The sequence below is a fragment of the Eleutherodactylus coqui genome, chromosome 2, assembly GCF_035609145.1.
Source record: "Eleutherodactylus coqui strain aEleCoq1 chromosome 2, aEleCoq1.hap1, whole genome shotgun sequence".
NCBI classification, from domain to species: domain Eukaryota; kingdom Metazoa; phylum Chordata; class Amphibia; order Anura; family Eleutherodactylidae; genus Eleutherodactylus; species Eleutherodactylus coqui.
In genome coordinates, this window is record NC_089838.1 from 229,525,600 (window position 1) to 229,543,094 (window position 17,495).

The 17,495-nt window shown below is 41.9% G+C and overlaps 1 protein-coding gene across 5 annotated transcripts in view; it reads left to right on the forward strand.

Moving 5' to 3' along the window:
* The window catches only part of MYO5A (myosin VA), a 146,135-nt gene that overhangs the window by 96,027 nt on the left and 32,613 nt on the right, over positions 1-17,495 (forward strand). For all 5 annotated transcript variants that reach the window (XM_066592584.1, XM_066592583.1, XM_066592585.1 and 2 more), the window contains exons 17-28: positions 1,552-1,638; positions 2,343-2,451; positions 5,625-5,836; positions 5,936-6,092; positions 6,534-6,773; positions 6,863-7,111; positions 8,541-8,634; positions 11,030-11,175; positions 11,256-11,369; positions 12,565-12,708; positions 14,704-14,757; positions 17,126-17,353. In XM_066592584.1, the coding sequence (XP_066448681.1) occupies positions 1,552-1,638; positions 2,343-2,451; positions 5,625-5,836; positions 5,936-6,092; positions 6,534-6,773; positions 6,863-7,111; positions 8,541-8,634; positions 11,030-11,175; positions 11,256-11,369; positions 12,565-12,708; positions 14,704-14,757; positions 17,126-17,353 (1,834 nt within the window). The remainder of the gene's footprint in view (positions 1-1,551; positions 1,639-2,342; positions 2,452-5,624; positions 5,837-5,935; positions 6,093-6,533; positions 6,774-6,862; positions 7,112-8,540; positions 8,635-11,029; positions 11,176-11,255; positions 11,370-12,564; positions 12,709-14,703; positions 14,758-17,125; positions 17,354-17,495) is intronic.

A 17,495-nucleotide genomic window follows, 5' to 3' on the forward strand; every position in this document is an offset into this window, starting at 1 on the left:
TAGTTAGTTAGTATCTTAGTAATCGTGATAACCAATAGAATAAAGATGGTGGAATCCCCCTTTTTTTTTCTTTTCGCTACACCTAGAAATTGTTAGTTTTTCAGTATATTACATAGTCCCATTTGAAAAATACAACACATACTGCAAAAAACCAAGCCCTCAGATATCTACGTCGATGGGTAAATACAGGGAATATGATTTTTTGGAAGTGGGCAGTAAAAAGGGACTGTCTTTAAGGGCTTAAGCAAACGAAATGCAATTGATCATTTAGAAACAGATATGGTATACCTGATGAATCATCTTTGATTATGAGATACATTGCTTATTTGGAGGGATGGGACTTATGATAAGGTTATTGTATAACCAGTGACCGTACTTGTTTTTCGTTTCTTAAGGCCTCCTTCCCACGAACGGATTTCCGCCGCGTAATTCGCGGCGAAAATCCGCGGCGTTGCCCGCAGCTATTAGGTTCTATTGAACCTAATAGCACAATGCTCACGATGCGTAATTCCACCGCGGAATTACGCACCGCGATTTCTCCCGTCCTCACCCGCAGCATGCTCTATTTTCTGCGGGTGAGGACGGGCTGTACGCACTGACGGCTTCCATTGCAGTCAATGGAAGCCGTCCATTCACGCTATCTCCCGCTGTAACCAGCGGGAGATAGCGTGAAAAAACGCTTTCCCGCCCACCGCCGAGCGTCATATGACGCCAAATGACGCGGTCCGGCCGCGTCACGTGACACGGCCGGCCGTGCACGTGACACGGCTGGTGACGCGAGGGCGGTGGGCGGTGACGGGCGGTGACGCGCGGCGGTGGGCGGGGAAGCGATTTCACGCTATCTCCCGCAGGTAAGTATAGGGGCTCTGGGGGGCGCCGTGACGGGCTTCACAGCGGAATATTACGCTGCGGAGCCCGTCACGCTCGTGGGAAGGGGGCCTAAGGAGACTTTATATGGGACAGCTCTCGTCCGAATAATTGTTCGATAGTGGATTTTAGCAACAGTTGTTCCATGTAAACATGGCCACTGACTGCGTTATGAGTGAGAATTCATTCATTAGTCGCTTAGTTCCAGCTCACCTAAAAATAGTTGCTGGTTAATTATCGTCTGGTGTAAACAGACAAGAGTTTGTCTTTCAACAACTAGCAGTAACTTTGCAGGGAGGTCTGAACCTCAGTGACTGTGAAACTGAACATGTCGTGAACAAGAATTGCTTAGTGTAAAAGCACACAGTCGTTTGTAGACTTTAATGACTATTTGAAATAACTATTCGGATGATGGTCGTCCAATGTAAAGCAGCCCTTATTTATCAATTAACCTACTTGAAAACTAATTTGAAGTGAACACTCAGCAGGTAACAATACAAGGCATGGGAGTTTAGGTTTATGTAGAAGTCAGTCTTCACTCACAAGATCGAACATGACTGTAGTTATTGACTGATGACCTAGTGCAGATCAGATACAAATTATACATGGGTCAGTGATGGCTATTTTATATCAATTAATTCCTAAATCTTTGATCTTCAATTGTTCTGATTTTGTTTTTATAAGATTTGACTCGAAACGGGCCGTCCAACAGCTCAGAGCTTGTGGTGTGTTGGAAACTATAAGGATCAGTGCTGCAGGCTTTCCATCTAGGTAAGTGATTTGCATTTATCTGTTATATCATGCTATGTACAGAAGAAGTGTGTAATGTCTTTGGGATGTAAAATTGTTTTAAGGCCCATTTACACGCAAAGATAAAGATTCAAACAACTAAAAGATTTTGTGATCTGTTTGCACAGTGTTAATGGCCATTAAACTTTATCATTTTCATTTGCATGTAAAAGGGCCTCCAAGAGATGTTTGCAGAGCCCAGCCTGTGATTAATCATAGGCCCAGTGTGCACACAGCTGCATTGTTCTGCTGGTGGCTGCCAGCAGATTACAATGTTATCTGCCGCCTCCCATGGAGATAACAGCATGTGGTCTACTGAGAGGTAAATCTGTTTGCTTTACCTGTCAGTAGCTGAGCAATGGATTTTAAGTTCACCTTAAAATCATCCATTTGAAGTGCACAATGCCCACATTTACATGTAATGAGGATCACTCATTTTTGGCCATTTGAACGAATTTTGAGCGATAATCGTTGCATGTAAATGGGCCTTCTTTGAAGACTCTAATTTCAGAATTGCCATGAAATGAAGTGTGTGTAATATATGTAAAAATATATATATTGTATTCTTTGGCAAAACATGTATTCATTCATAATCCCAGAAGGCTGTATATTGATGTCTTTTATGAATGAGAAGATATGAGTGTCACTAGCTTGTAGGAATAAGTAGGACTTCTCTCTTGTCCTAGGTGGACCTATCAAGAGTTCTTCAGTCGATACCGGGTTCTAATGAAACAAAAAGATGTTCTTAGTGACCGTAGACAAACCTGCAAAAATGTGTTGGAGAAACTCATTCTGGTATGTAAAAGCGAAGTGAATTAGTAAAGCACTTTGGAGCAGATTTATGAGCATTCGCACATAGCTGATTTGGTGCAGATCTACAGCAGATTTGACCCCTTCAATTTGAATTAATTTGAAAGGGTGAAATATTCTGCAGATCCGCAGCACAATTCCCCACACAATCCAATTGAATTGAAAATATCCAATAAGATACATGCAAGTAACCAATACTAAAGTAAGAACAACCAGCATGAACTTTCAGGGTGCCTTCACATAGGCTGGAAATGCTGCGCAATCTCCACAGCGGAATTTGCTGTGAAGAATCACCAATTACAGCACAAGCTATGTGGATTTAACATGGAACTGAAAAATTCCATTTGAATTCACAGCATGTCAATTTGTGTTGCAGATTATGGCAGTGGATTTCAACCTTTGTAATGACAAAGGCTGAAACCAGAAAACAAATCTGCACCAGATGTGGATTTGGTCGCTATGGATTAACTGCATATTTGCTGCTGATTTTCCATTTGAAGACCCCCTCAAGGGTACTAACAAGGCTTACAAAGAGTGCGGAATAATAATCCCCCAACAGGCCATTGTAAAAATGTCATTTCTTTTTTTATTAAATACCAAAATATAAAATTATCTCTAAAGACATGGAAATCAACAAATATCTGCAATCACAAAGATAGGCGTTTGTTATAGAGACAGAAAATGGAAGGTGCAAAGACCCAATGTTTTAGTGTTCATGTAAAGCTCCAACCTCAGGTATGTGCTAGGGATATCACTTGCTGTATACCTCTAGTGTATGCAATTATATAGGAGCACATCAACCATAGACCTGCTTTTTGAAAAAGGAAAAAAAAGCATGCTGCATAGTGGGAGTGTCTTGTTGGGGGTTGTTCTTAGTAACTGCACCCTTCTTTATGGAAAAGGACAGCAGAGTCTGCTCTGCAATACGGTATAATAAGGGGGGGGGGGGATATGGTCTCGTTGCGCATATGTACATCAAAAGGACACCATTTTGGCATCCACTAGCTTTCATGGGGGCCTATGGATACAGAAATCTCTGAATGCCTGCCCCTTTGTTGCATGTAGCAACTAGCAGTGTCCCCATGTCCCTGTTACTAGAGAAGTCGAATGCCTTACAATGGATTAAAAAGATGCTGGTAGGAAAACCCCTAGTGGAAGGCACTTCAAACTTGATTTATAGTGGTAAAAGCTCAAAAATTCAAGGGATTGTCCTGGTGTTTTACAATATTTTAAAAATAGATCTAAAGCTGTTAAAACAATAAAAGCAGTTGTAGTTGCCTGTCCTCACCCCTGTGATCCACTGCTGCAGCTCTATGGTCCTTTCTGGTTTTGCTACTTTCTTACCACTTCAGTCAATCAGAGGCTGCAGTGGTCAGTTGCTATTCTCCTGGTGTCATAGCTCCCAGCATCTGAGCAGTGATGCCAAGAAAATGGCACCTTACCTCTGTGGCCTCTGATTGCCTGCAGTGTTCAAGTGGTAGCCATTCCACAACAAAGACTGAGTACCATAGCAGCTGCAGTACTGCATCGTCGGGGGTGAGGATGGGTAAGTACCGCTGAGATTTGTGCGATGGGAGACGCACGAATATAAATCCCATTCTATTGAATGGGGTCATATACGCGTGCAATTAATTTCCCGCATCACTGGGAAAAAAAGCACGGCATGTCCTATCTTGGGGCGTTCCCTCAGAATGCCTTGCCCATTGTTTGTTTTCAATGGGGCCGGAGGATCACAACTGTACTTAAATGGTGGGGGGCTTTTGACGCCTTGTGTACGCGGCAACATCACACATAAATGAGCAGATTTTATTCATTCAGTATTCCCAGTAAATATAAGTGAGCTTAGTGCTACCTAGGTTAGTTATTTCTTTGTCTAAAACTCCTGGCCTCTATTCCCCCCCCCCCCCCTCAGATGGTCATGTGATCTCAGATCTACTTTGGGTTATGTGTTCTCAAATTAGGTCAGTTCCACAGTCAGTGTATTGCTGTTACACACACCTACCACAGAAACTGCCTACAGGAGGACACAGACTCTCCTGTTACTGATCATGTTCACACATCTCCTGTCACACAGGTATAATAGAGGAGATGACAGCTCACCCTCCTGAATGTATACTTATAGGCTGTAGCTTATTTAGAAGAATACAGAAGCTAATGATAATTAAACTGCCCCCCTCAGCCAGCACAAATTATAAATCTGGGCTGATGCATCATGGGATAGTTGTGAAACCGAAAGTTAGAAAAACAAAACACTCAAGATGGTGCCTGATAAGTATCAGACATGGGGCTGTACTGCAGGAAGGTACTAGAATACACAAAGAAGACCTCCAGAGTGTGGCAGGTAATCAAGCCAGGGAGGGCAGGCATGAAGACGTGTCTGCTCCAGAGTGGCCCTTTAACAAATTTGGATCTATTAAAAATATATATATATTAGATAAGCTTAACTCTTTCCAATCCAATGTCGGGCCTGCCCCGACATCATAATTTCTCTCCACAGCTCCGATGTCGGGGCAGGCCCGACACTGCAGTGCAGGAGTGCATCTGCACCCGATCGTCAGACACATCGGGTGCAGATATACTCCTGCACTGGTTCTCATTGAGGACCCCCGAGAAGAAGGCAGAAATGGTTTTTAACCCTTTCTGCCTTCTCCTTTACACATTACATAGTGCTCAATTAGCGCTATGTAATGCGCGGAGATTCCGGCCGGCGATCATGTGACCACCAGTGTCACCTGAACGCCGAGCCGGGAGCCTGTACCATGGGGGAGCCTGCTTACCTGTCCGGCGTCTTCCGCATTCTACCTTCTGTCTCCTGGCTCGGCGATCATGTGACCGCTGGGTGCCCCCTATCCCAGCGGCCACATGATTGCCGAGAGGCAAAAGGGAGAATGCTGAAGACGCCGGACAGGTAAGCAGATCCCTCCAAGGTGCAGTGAGCACCTGCACCCTTCTGAACTCTGTCAGATCAGGAGGGTGCAGGGAAAATGTATTTTTTCTCATCCATTCTCACCAGCTCCAATTTATTTGGAGCTGGGGAGAATGGCTGACAAAAATAATTGGATTGGAAAGGGTTAAGTTGTCTGAAAAGTTGGTGTCCTTTTGACATTTTTTTTTTTACGGTAGTAATATTTAAAAAAATGTTCTTTAATTGAAAACAGGACCAAGACAAATATCAATTTGGTAAGACAAAAATATTTTTCCGCGCTGGGCAAGTAGCTTACTTGGAGAAAATCAGATCGGACAAGTTAAGAATGGCCTGCATCCGAATCCAGAAGACAATACGTGGTTGGCTGTTAAGGAAGAAGTACTTGCGTATGAGGAAGGCCGCTATCTGCATTCAGAGATATGTTAGAGGATACCAGGCTAGATGGTGAGTACCTACCTTTTGGTATTTTCTGTTTTAGGGAGGATGCACCCATTGTGTTAGAAGAGCTATGAGGATATTCTAACCATTTGCATCGTTACACAGCTATGCCCAGTTCCTGCGGAGGACCAGAGCCGCTACTATTATACAGAAGTTTCAGAGAATGTATGTGGTCCGCCAGAAGTATCTGCGTATACAGTCGGTTACACTTTCACTGCAGACATATCTTCGGGGTTATGCTGCCAGACAGAGGTATCAACAGGTAAGGGAGGCAAACCAGGCACCATAGAAACTGTTTACTGAACTTGTGTTGAACGTTCAGCGTAGATTTCCTAATGAATGCAGCACCATTCGCTTGTATGACTTTCTAATGGATTCCAGTGGTTGAGCATGGAAAGGTTTGTTGGAGTTGGTATTGGTACAAGTTAGGTTAGTGGGTAATCCCAATACATAATATATAGTGCATGAGGTTCCTAGCTGTAATACTGTATTTAAATAAAGCGGCACGGGATAGATTATACTTATGCAATCATGTATTGACTGTATACAAATGAGTAGAATAGAACTATATGACTTGGATTGGTTTAAAGGCATATGTTGTCTAGTGTAGTGGCCTCACTCACGATTTCTTCAGTGGTCAAGATGTGATGTCTGTATTGGGATCGGTGCAAAATTACTAATGACTGCCTCTACCAACCTTCAGATGCTGAGGATACACAAAGCTACCATCATCCAGAAGCATGTCCGTGGCTGGTTGGCACGTAAGGCTTACAAGAGGAGCATGGAGGCCATTGTGTACCTGCAGTGCTGCTACCGCAGGATGATGGCCAAGAGGGAGCTCAAGAAATTGAAAATTGAAGCTCGTTCGGTTGAGCACTACAAGAAACTCAACGTTGGCATGGAAAATAAGATCATGCAACTGCAGCGTAAAGTTGATGAACAGGTAACCTTGAAATATACAGCAGCAGCAGTCTATCATAGTTTCTTTCTTGGTATTTGCAATGAGATGTATTATTTCTCTTGTGTTTTCAGAGTAAGGATAACAAGTCCTTGCTGGAGAGGCTGACGCATCTAGAGATAACCTACAGTACAGAGAAAGATAAGCTGCGAAGTGATGTTGACCGCCTGAAACAATTTGAAGAGCAGGCAAAAAATGCCACAAACCAAGTGATGAATCTTCAGAATGAGTTAGCCCGGCTTAGGAAAGAACTGCTGCAAACGCAGAATGAAAAGAAAAAGATCGAGGAGAATGCGGACCGATACAAGACAGAGACCGAGCAGGTAGGTAGTTCAAAAGAATTGTTCAATTCATGCATTATCGGAATGAGAACCGATTGGCCTTTTATATAGACTTTTATTAAAAAAAAAAAAAAAGTTCTTTAAATGAAGTTTATTTAGAATCTGATCTTGAAAAAAGATCTGATCGTTTATATTAGGAGTATAAAGACCAGATCAACCTGAAGGAATCCTTTTTAAATGGACAACTGTATATGGCTTGCACTTTGCTGCATGTGGTCCTTGCCTGTAATGGATATTCATATCCTAAACTTACTGCACATAAACTAATGGTGACGGGATGAATGCAGTTCTTTATCTACAAGATAGGTGATAAATGTCTTTTCACTGGAAGTTCCACCACTGTGATGCCCAACGATCACTAAAATGAGGGTCCTGGACCACCATTCCTCCTCATTGCGTTTGTAGAGTTTGAATGGAGCGGTTTTCCTCGGCCCCATAGACTTTAAGTGGAGAGCAGATGTTTGACTGCTACTCCATTCAAACTTGCATTGAGGAGAAATGTGAGCTTTGCCACCCCCCTTGTTCTAGCAATAATTTGGGCCCCCAGCAATCGGACATTTATTACCTATCCTATGGTTAGGTGATAAATGCCCATTGTTCACAACTCCTTTGATTAAACTATTGCTTGATGCTGACTAGAGATGAGCGAGCATACTCGGTAAGGCGATATACTTGAGAGAGCATCGCCTTTTTCGAGTACCTGCTGGCTCGTCCCTGAAGATTCGGGGGGGGGGGCCGCGGGTGTCGGGGGCGGCCCAGGGGAGCGCGGAGGAGAGTGAAAGAGATCCCGCTCTCTCTCCCTCCCGATCCCCTATGCAACCCCCTGCTCACCCCTGCGGCCCCCCCGAATCTTCAGCGACGAGCCAGCAGGTACTCGAAAAAGACGATGCTCTCTCGAGTATATCGCCTTACCGAGTATGCTCGCTCATCTCTAGTGCTGACCTTGGGGAGGAAGATGTGGAACACCTAAACGTTGGGGAAAGAAAAATGTTCTCCATGAAAACAGTGTTTTTCTTTGTAATGTAACATCATGTTATTCAATCAACTTGCTTAGATATTAATCGTGTTTCTTAACTGATGAGCTTCTACTATTCTATGAAGCATATCTCAGTCATAGCGAGTACAAAGTTCAGCCCTGTTCAGATCTGCAATGATCTCCCACATAAATGAAAAGTACAACATTCTAATTCCTTGGATGAGAAGCTTAGTTCGCCTGCTCCCGGACTTGGTAGTTTTGGTTGGGCTCTCTTCTACCCATGGGAGTATCAGTTCCCGGTTCCCACAGTCCAACTGTTCTTCATGCTCTGCTGTTGCGTTTCATCGGCACTGCCTATATTTAATGTTAGTTTGTAACTGAGCAGAGACTTTGCCGTGCCTAAAACAGTTGTGGTGTGTTTGCTTCAATTTGTAGCTGGTGTCTGAGCTCAAAGAACAGAATGCATTGTTGAAAGCCCAGAAGGACGAGTTGAATCTTTTAATCCAGACACAAGCCAAACAAATGACCGGTATGTGCTGCTGCATTTCTCGATTGTCTATGTATTATCTAGTTTTGTCTTTGCTAAGACCAACTCCCTAATATACCTTTATTACTATATTTTTTTTGTTTAACCCCTTAATGACCAGTGTGTTTTTTGGTCCTTAAGGACCCATGTGGTGGTTGTACTGCCCTATTTTTATTTTATTTTTTTTTCTTCAGCTACCAAAATAATTTTTTCTGCGTTTTTTTTTTTTTTTTGTTCTGTGGCATATAGCTCTATTTATTTTTTTTAATGACTTCTTTCCATTTTTATTAGGGGTAAAAAACGAAAATTATTTTTTTTACATTTTATAGTTTATTTTTAAAATTACTTTATTTTTGTGTAAATTATACTATGTGAATGGTTCCTTATTTTGTTTTAGACGTTTTGATATATAATTTGTAGTCTTGGATTACAGGGTGCATATATGGTGACTGTTTTGGTTGGTGTTGGTAGGGGGTCATTTTCTTATTTTTGTTTAAAAAAAAAAAATAGTAAAAAATTACTTTATATACTGTATATACTCGAGTATTAGCCGACCCAAGTATAAGCCGAGTCAATAAGTTTTACCATAAAAAACTGGTAAAACTTATCGACTCGAGCATAAGCCTAGCTAGACTCGAGTATATACTAGGTAAAAAAAAAAATGCAATACTCACCTCTCAGTTGGCGTCTGTGTCCCTGGTGCGATGGGCTCCCCGGCGGTGCGGCAAGCTGCTTCAGACTTCCCCCTGCTCTCATCTTCCTGCTCGGTTTTCATTTCCTCCCCCACCTTCAGCGCTGTGTAAGTAAGCGCTGTGATTGGATCGAGCGCCAGCCAATCGCAGCCATTCAGCGATGTAATTCACTGAATGGCTGTGAATGATCGAGCGCCGGCTGTGATTGGCTGGCGCTCGATCCAATCACAGTGATTACCTACACAGCGCTGACCTGGGGGAATTCAAAGCTGAGCAGGGAGATGACAGGGGGGGGAATTTTCAAGCAGCTTGCCGCACCGCCGGGGAGCCCATCGCGCCGGGGACACAGATGCCGGCTGGGAGGGGAGTATTGCTGTTTTTTGTTTTTTTTTTTTTTTTTTTTACCTCACTCGAGTATAAGCCGAGGGGGCTTTTTCAGCATAAAAAAAGTGCTGAAAAACTAGGCTTCTACTCGAGTAAATATGGTATATATTATCTTTTTTATTTTTTAATTTTATTATGTTAAATTTTTAAAATTATTTTTGTAACTATATTTTTTTTGAACATCTATGTCCCCATTACATCATATAAGACCTCTGCAGGTCATTCACAATGTTTTTTTTTTTTTAATTTCACTTCACACCTTTCCACTGTAGCTGGGGCATTTATAGGAGTCCCAGTTACAGGGGAAAACGTTGTCCTGTAGTGACAATAGTCACTAACAGAGCTGATTTTGGTCTGCTAGGGCCCTCCGCTTTGCTGTGGCAGGGGACACCCAGCGGTCACGTGATCACCGGGTGAAATAGCCGAATTAAGACTTCTGCTTTCGTGCTCCTGCTAGATTGCATGAGCATTAATCCCACACCATATCTTTACTATCGGCCAGGATTAAAGCCCACGACCATGTGCCGTACATTTACTGAACTTCGTCCTTAAGGGGTTAAAGGGATTGTCTCATTAGAGGCAAGACTTTCAAAATATGGCAGCGAGGGCAATCAGCTGATCGCTGTGTCTCCCACTCCCTATAACCTCAGCAAACAGCTGACTTCTCTATAGGGAGCCGCAGCCAGGCATTTCCCTTTCAGAATATAGTAGTGCACAGTGGCTGTTCAGTTGAATGGTTGATTGCCAGAGTCCCCCAGAAGGGGGAACTACTTGAACAGAGGAGACTTTCTGTTCTGGCTTATAGAGTGGAGTCCCAAATGCACCCCCATCTATGATATCCATATGCCTTAATAGAGTGCATGAACCAGCATGGTCTTCATGAGACAAACCCCCACTCCATCCTTTAAACCATGGAGCTATCTACTATGATTGAAATAGTAGCAGCAGAAGTTTAGAATTCCTAAAGCTCAATATCTACTTTGACATTAACTCTATACTATAGGGCAGGGTTTCCCAGTTCCTACACAAAGTACTCAAACAAAATACACCAAAGGCTATCATCATAGGGTAAGGATAGCGCGGGTACCTCTAAATAACATGGCATGTACTCACTTGAAAACTAGGCATAGAGAGTTCTCAAACTTGAAATGAGTGTCCAGAGTTTTGACTTATCACATATGGTCTGATACTGAAGTTTAACCTCTCTAATTAGAGTATATTAGGATATTGCTGTAAAGACTACATTTCCTTGACTAGAAAATAATGCAAAATATACTTATTCGTGTGTTCACTGATCATTCTGCTTTCTTTGTATTTGCTAGAGGATATGGAGAAAAAATTGTTGCAAGAAACAAGGGAGCTTGAACTTGAGCTGAACGATGAGAGGCTGAGATATCAGAATCTTCTCAATGAATTCAGTCGATTGGAGGAGCGGTATGATGACCTTAAAGAAGACATGGGCACCATGGTGGGTTGGAGAGTTAATGTGCATGGCACCATATTATACAGTCTTAGAATGCTGCTCTGATGGTATTGTAATGGTTGCAGAGTCTTCCAAGGCCCGGACGCAAGAGGACCGACTCCACACACAGCAGTAACGAGTCCGAATACACCTTCAGCTCAGAACTCACAGAGTCTGAAGACTTCCCCTACCGGAATGAGGTGAGGTTAAAATAAACAGTGCTTATGTGTCAGTGTCCAGGTCATTACAGCATGACAGAGTGGGAGACTAAAGTAAATGGCACAGACCCTGGATGGTCATTAAATGACAACCATGTAATGCTCAACATCATGTCAGCTTTGTTTTTAAAAGGGGTTGTCTTGGTAAGATTCCTCTTTAATGTCCTTTCAGTATTCCTACTTTTCTTCACTTTCCAATCTTGGCAGTATTTATGCAGTGGCACTACTATCATTACCCACTTGAATAAAGTGTGTCTTGGAGGAATGTTGCCAAGATCTTGGCATATCTGCATCGGGAAATACATGCTGCAGTACTGTAGCTTCTGTTTGCTTTTGTGGGTATTACATTGCATCTCATTTTAAATATTTGGGACAAGTGACAGATTTTGGCAACAGACAGGATTACACAGCTGATATAGCTTGATGTGGCTTTCATGTGCTTTTGAGTCACTTCAGTTGAAATCCAACACTGCAGAAAAACATTGACTCAAATCATTGCTCTTGGTACCATATGAAAAGAAGCAGAATGGTGGACATCCATATTATGTCTAATTTGGATGGAAACCGGTGCCTAATATTAAAGTGGTATGCGTTTCTTCTGAAAATCATCTTGTTAACATGACTATGCCCTTCAAACCAAATTGTAGTATCAGTACGACTGTCAGCGGAGAATGGATTTCCATAGAGACCAGTACAATAGTGGCCCAATCTAACTTCATGCTTGCAAGTCATTCAAAACAATGAGATGCTTTATTTTACACAGAAGTATCACTTTTCTGTGAGAAGAAATAACCAGTACATAAAAGGCTTTTCCCACTAATGACATTAATTGCCTGCCCACAGAATAGGGGATAAAGGACTCCTTGCTGGGGTTCGACCACTGGAGTGTATGTGCGACCACCTCCCCATTCTCTTCTATGAGATGAAGAAAGGTTGCCAAGCACATAGATCTCTTGGTTCATAGAAGTATATGGAGGGGAGGCAACACATGTACATCGCTGCTCCATTCTCATGGGAAATTTGGGGTACTCAGTTCACTGAATCATCAGAGTTCCCCTTATCTGTTGATAGGGAATAGATGTCATAAGTGGGGAAAATCTCTTTAAATAGAATCCATCACTTTCCAGTATGAAGGATGTGCAGGGTGTTTCAGGTGGTTTCTTTTATCGTTCTACAGGAGCCAGCTGATAAGAAAGCTCCTCTGGACATGTCCTTATTCCTCAAGCTACAGAAACGGGTGAAAGAATTGGAGCAGGAGAAACAAATTCTGCAAGATGACTTGGATAAAAAGGAAGAACTAGTCAATAAAGCAAAGATCCAGGTAACCAGTATCTACTGAAACCCTTATGGTTTACTCATAGTAATGTTACTGAGACAAGTCCTCTTCTGTTGTACTGGATTTTATTGAGCAAAACCTAGTTATAATATAACATAATATATAATGATGGTGTGGAGATTAGATACAAAAGGTAATGGAATCTATTCTTTAATTTTTTTTCATCACTATACATTTGTATCAATAGTCTAATAAAAGGTATTAGCAGTGGCACCCAATAAATAAACCAACCGGATACAACGAGAGTCATATGATACTACGTAGCCTCTCTAAATGGCCTTTTACACGGGATGATGATCAGTCAAAATTCATTCAAACGAACGAAATTGAGCGATAATTGTCCAGTGTAAATGCAAAAACATTGTTTACTATTCTATCACTATTTGGTATCTCTGACCTTCAGTCAGCATAAAAACCTTGCTGAATCGCAGGCTTTTTATTCAGTGTGAACGTTCCCCGCTCAGCACTTCGTATAGAAGTTGAAGACCTGAGCAGAAGCCTGCGATCCAGCGGTGAAGTCCGCCAGTCTAAACATTCTGCACGAGCACTAATTACCTTAGCGGTGACGTCAGCGCTCCTGCACTCGTTAACCCGACTATCCCATGTAAAAGGGACATTAGGCGTGGAGCCACTTCATATGCGACACACTTCATTTTCTCCCCATATTTCATAGTTCTTGCATTATACTTATCTTTATATGGAATCTGGCAGGTACATTCAGCTGCCATCACTGGGTGCAGCATACTGTAGTAACAAGTACATGGATTGCCACATTGCTCTGTCCATTATGGGATAATGTTTAGTAGTTTCTTACATAGTGAAGCCGCTGTGCTCAGTGATAGATGAGCCTAGATTATTCAGGAGTACCTCAACATGATCGTACTCATGCTATGGCCATAACGAGCCCTAAGGCTGCTTTCATTTCTTTAAATATAGCCTTTATTATTGCAATGAACCAAAAGATGAAAAGTATTACCAGCCCTATGTGATTAATATTACATGGTGGCAGCAGAGCATAGTAATTATATTGGAGGGGAGAAAAGCTTTCCAATATTTGTGAATAAGTGATATTGATTAGCAAGTTGCATTTCCTAGATCAGTGGACTTTACTAATGCAGTAGAGGTTTCTAGTTCATCGCTGTGCTGCCTAACCAGCTAATTAAACTTGATTTGAATGAACTACAATCTCATCCTGCTAGTATAACCATTGGGGATTACTATGGCAAATTATACTCTAAAACTGGCACAGGAATAGAATCCTCCTAATTTTCTTTTGCTGATATTCCTTTACCGACACTCACAGAAGGGGAAAATAAATTGTAAGTACAGCCATAATACCTGCGGAACTGGGAAATGCTATTAAATTATTAAAAACACCACCAGGGCTAAATGGGTATACAAGCAGATTTATTTCAGATATTGCCCCATTTATTGAATCTATTCAACGACTACCTACAGGGAAAGAAAATGCCAAGCCTCACATACAAGGCTTATATCAATATGCTCCTTAAGGGTGTGTTCACACATGGCAGATTTTCTGCAGCAAAGTCTGGGTCAAAATCTGCACAATGCACAAACCTTGTATTTTCCTTCAGCGTGTGGCTAATGAAAGGGTTAAAGAGAATCTGTCATCAGGTATGAGCACCTTAAACTACATTATGGTGCTCATGTGGTAGGTTCCCAGGAGTCTAGGGAGGTATTTCTTATACTTGCCCGTCTCCCTGATCCAGCACGGTCTATCCCGAAAGTCAGCGGGGACCATGTAGGCAGACCACTCGCAGCACGCTGTGCGCATGCACTCCCATTGATTGCTATGGGGTATAAGAAATATCCCCCCGGACTCCAGGGAACCTTCTGTATGAGCACCATAACTAGATTTATGCTGCTCATACCTGGTGACAGGTTCCTTTTTAAAGAATTTTGATTAGTATAAGTTTAATAGAATGTTAATCTTTTTGCATATTTTACATTTATTTTTAGGAGGAGACCAAGTCACCGGTACGAAGCACTGAGCTGGAGTACGAGTCTCTCAAGGTAACAAAAGTTATACTTTACACATGTGTGACGGTTCTCACTGCTCATCACAGACCTTTCTGAAAATTACTGGAAAATCCAAGTAGCAGCTTTGCCAGTAGCAACTAAACATTTGGGTTAAACGTCACCATGTAATCTTAGTATTTACTAATATGTCAGCAAAAATGGCCAGCTGTATAAATCAAGTCTATATGTTAAAGTGTAACTGCACTCTTTAAAAACTTTTGACATGTCCCAAGGATATGTCAAAAGTTTTGATCACTTCTGGTCTGTCTGGTGAGACCCTCCATCGATTGCCAGAATGAGTCAGCTGAAACGCTTGTCTGAGAGGTATCACTACTTGATAAGTGAAGATGGGCCTGTTTGGAGGGGATATTGGGCTATCGGACCCCCAGCTATCAAAACATTTGACATGTCCCTATGACTTGTCAACAGTTTTTCAAAAGCGCAGTTACACTTTAAATATTTTTTTTTTTCAACTGGTTTTATTGAGAAATAATATGCAAATTATTACAAGCAGTTCAGCTAGAAAATTCCCCTCTCAGGGAGTGCAATAAAGAAATATCACATTAAAAACAAAACAATTAAACAATAAACTTCCACACGAGGTCGGTTTATAGGAAATTTTAAGTGTTTCTGTTACTTTTTAAAAAAAATATTTTTAATTCTTCTTTCTCTCCTTTTGAGGGGAATGTAAGACCAAGACTAGAACTAGTAAAACTATGAAAGCCGGAAGGGGGAACTAGGGTTGGGACTACGGTTCCGACATCCGTTCTACACATTCCCTCTGCTTGTTTTCTATCCCATTGTGAGTACTCTAGGAATTCCAGGTATGGCCAAAGAAACACCATGGTTGCCAAGTTTTGGGGAATATCTCCATTTCGTTTTCTCTCATCGTCGACCGTTTTTCATATAGCATCATTTTTGAAACGCTGGCGACAATTGGGTTAACTAGAAGAGTGGGTGAAAGGCAATGTATATAACTGCGAGAGTTCATGCTGTTGATTATTGAACCCCTTGGGTTTGTCGTCCAGGAGACAAGGGAATGGAGAGAGGGGGAATGTTTGCCCAGGACTCTGGATATGAGGTTAGTCACCTGCCTCCAGAGGGACCTCACCACTGGGCATGTCCACCAGATATGTGAGGTTGTTCCCACGGAGTTACAGCCCCTGAAACAATGTGGTGAAGTACTTGGGGAATACTTGTGGAATATCGATGGAGCCAAATATGCCCTGTGAAGTATTTTTAATGATGTTTGGCAAGAGTTAAGAGATGGCTTGTTTTTTGATATATAGGTGCAGCAGTGATGCCATCAAGGTAGGGAGAGGGAGATATTTAGATCTGTTTCCCAGCGTAGCATAAATGGGAGCTTATTTCCCAGTGATGGCTGGTTCATATTGGTATATAGAGAGGATATCACACTGGAATGAAGGACCATAGACAAAGTCTTTCAAAGCCAGTGGGCTTTGCAGCGGAGTGGTTGTTACTTTTTAGGGGTCGAATGAAACTGTATATTTGTAATAGTTCCAACCAGAGACCCCTTGGGATGGAGTATTTATCTATGAGTTCTTGGGGTGTAAGTAGTTTGCCCAGTGGCATGTAATGGAAGAGTCAAGTTAGGCCTCTTTCACCACCATAGGAGGCTGCTTTCTTGGGAACTTAATTCAAATGCTTGATTGGCAATAAGGGGTAGCAGAGGGGAAAGGTTTGACATCAGTGAGAGCTTGAATCTGCACCTCCTCCAGATGAGGAAGAGATGGTAGGTTAGTAGTGATAGGTGTTAGATGGCTTAAGCTCCTACGTTTTAATCCCCAAAAATGGCTCTGAGGTGGATTGGGGCTATAAGACTTTTTTAAATATATTTTTAAGATTTCATTAAATTAAAAAAAAAAAAACTAAAATCCTGCAGTTTTCCCACTATCCACTGAGTCTAATAATCACCTGACACTTCCCTGACAAAAGGAAAATGTTTCAGTACTCATCTCCTTATCACAGGCAAGATTACAATGAAAGGTCAAACCAATATATAGATAATGGAGAATCACACTATACCATATAGGTGATGACACAGCTCACCTCCTTCCCCTCCCTGCACAATGAACTCTGACTTTTCTAGGCATGTTTTGTAACCTGTGCAGTAGGTACTCTCACATCCATTCTGTTAAGGGCTCATGATTTCTGCTGTAAAGGGTCTCTAATTTCCTTTAGCTACAGCAAAAGCCAGACAGTAGCTTCCAAAGTCATATACAGACAAAAAACCAAACTATCAGATAATAAACAGATATGGAAAATATTTCACTAGCCAGTTTTAATTAGTATAAAATATACAGGTGATGCATTCTCTTTAAATGTATTCTTTTACTCTCAGCGTCAAGAACTGGAATCTGAGAACAAGAAGTTGAAGAATGAATTAAATGAGTTAAGGAGAGCCATCACAGACAAGGTTTCCCCGGATCCGACTGGGCCAGGAGCTCCAGTATATAAAGTGCTGCTAGAACAAATGACCTCAGTCAGTGAGGAGTTGGAAGTGCGGAAAGAGGAAGTACTCATTCTCCGGTCACAGCTAGTGAGTCAGATGGAAGCAATACCACACAAGGTGAGATGCATCACATCTGCCTACATTTGGGCAGTCCGTAAATCTCCACTAAGGCCTGTGTCACACCAGCGTATGCGTATTTGCGCCATGTTTTTGCACATCGGGCATTGAGTATTTGCATGTAGAACAATGTTTTTTACTG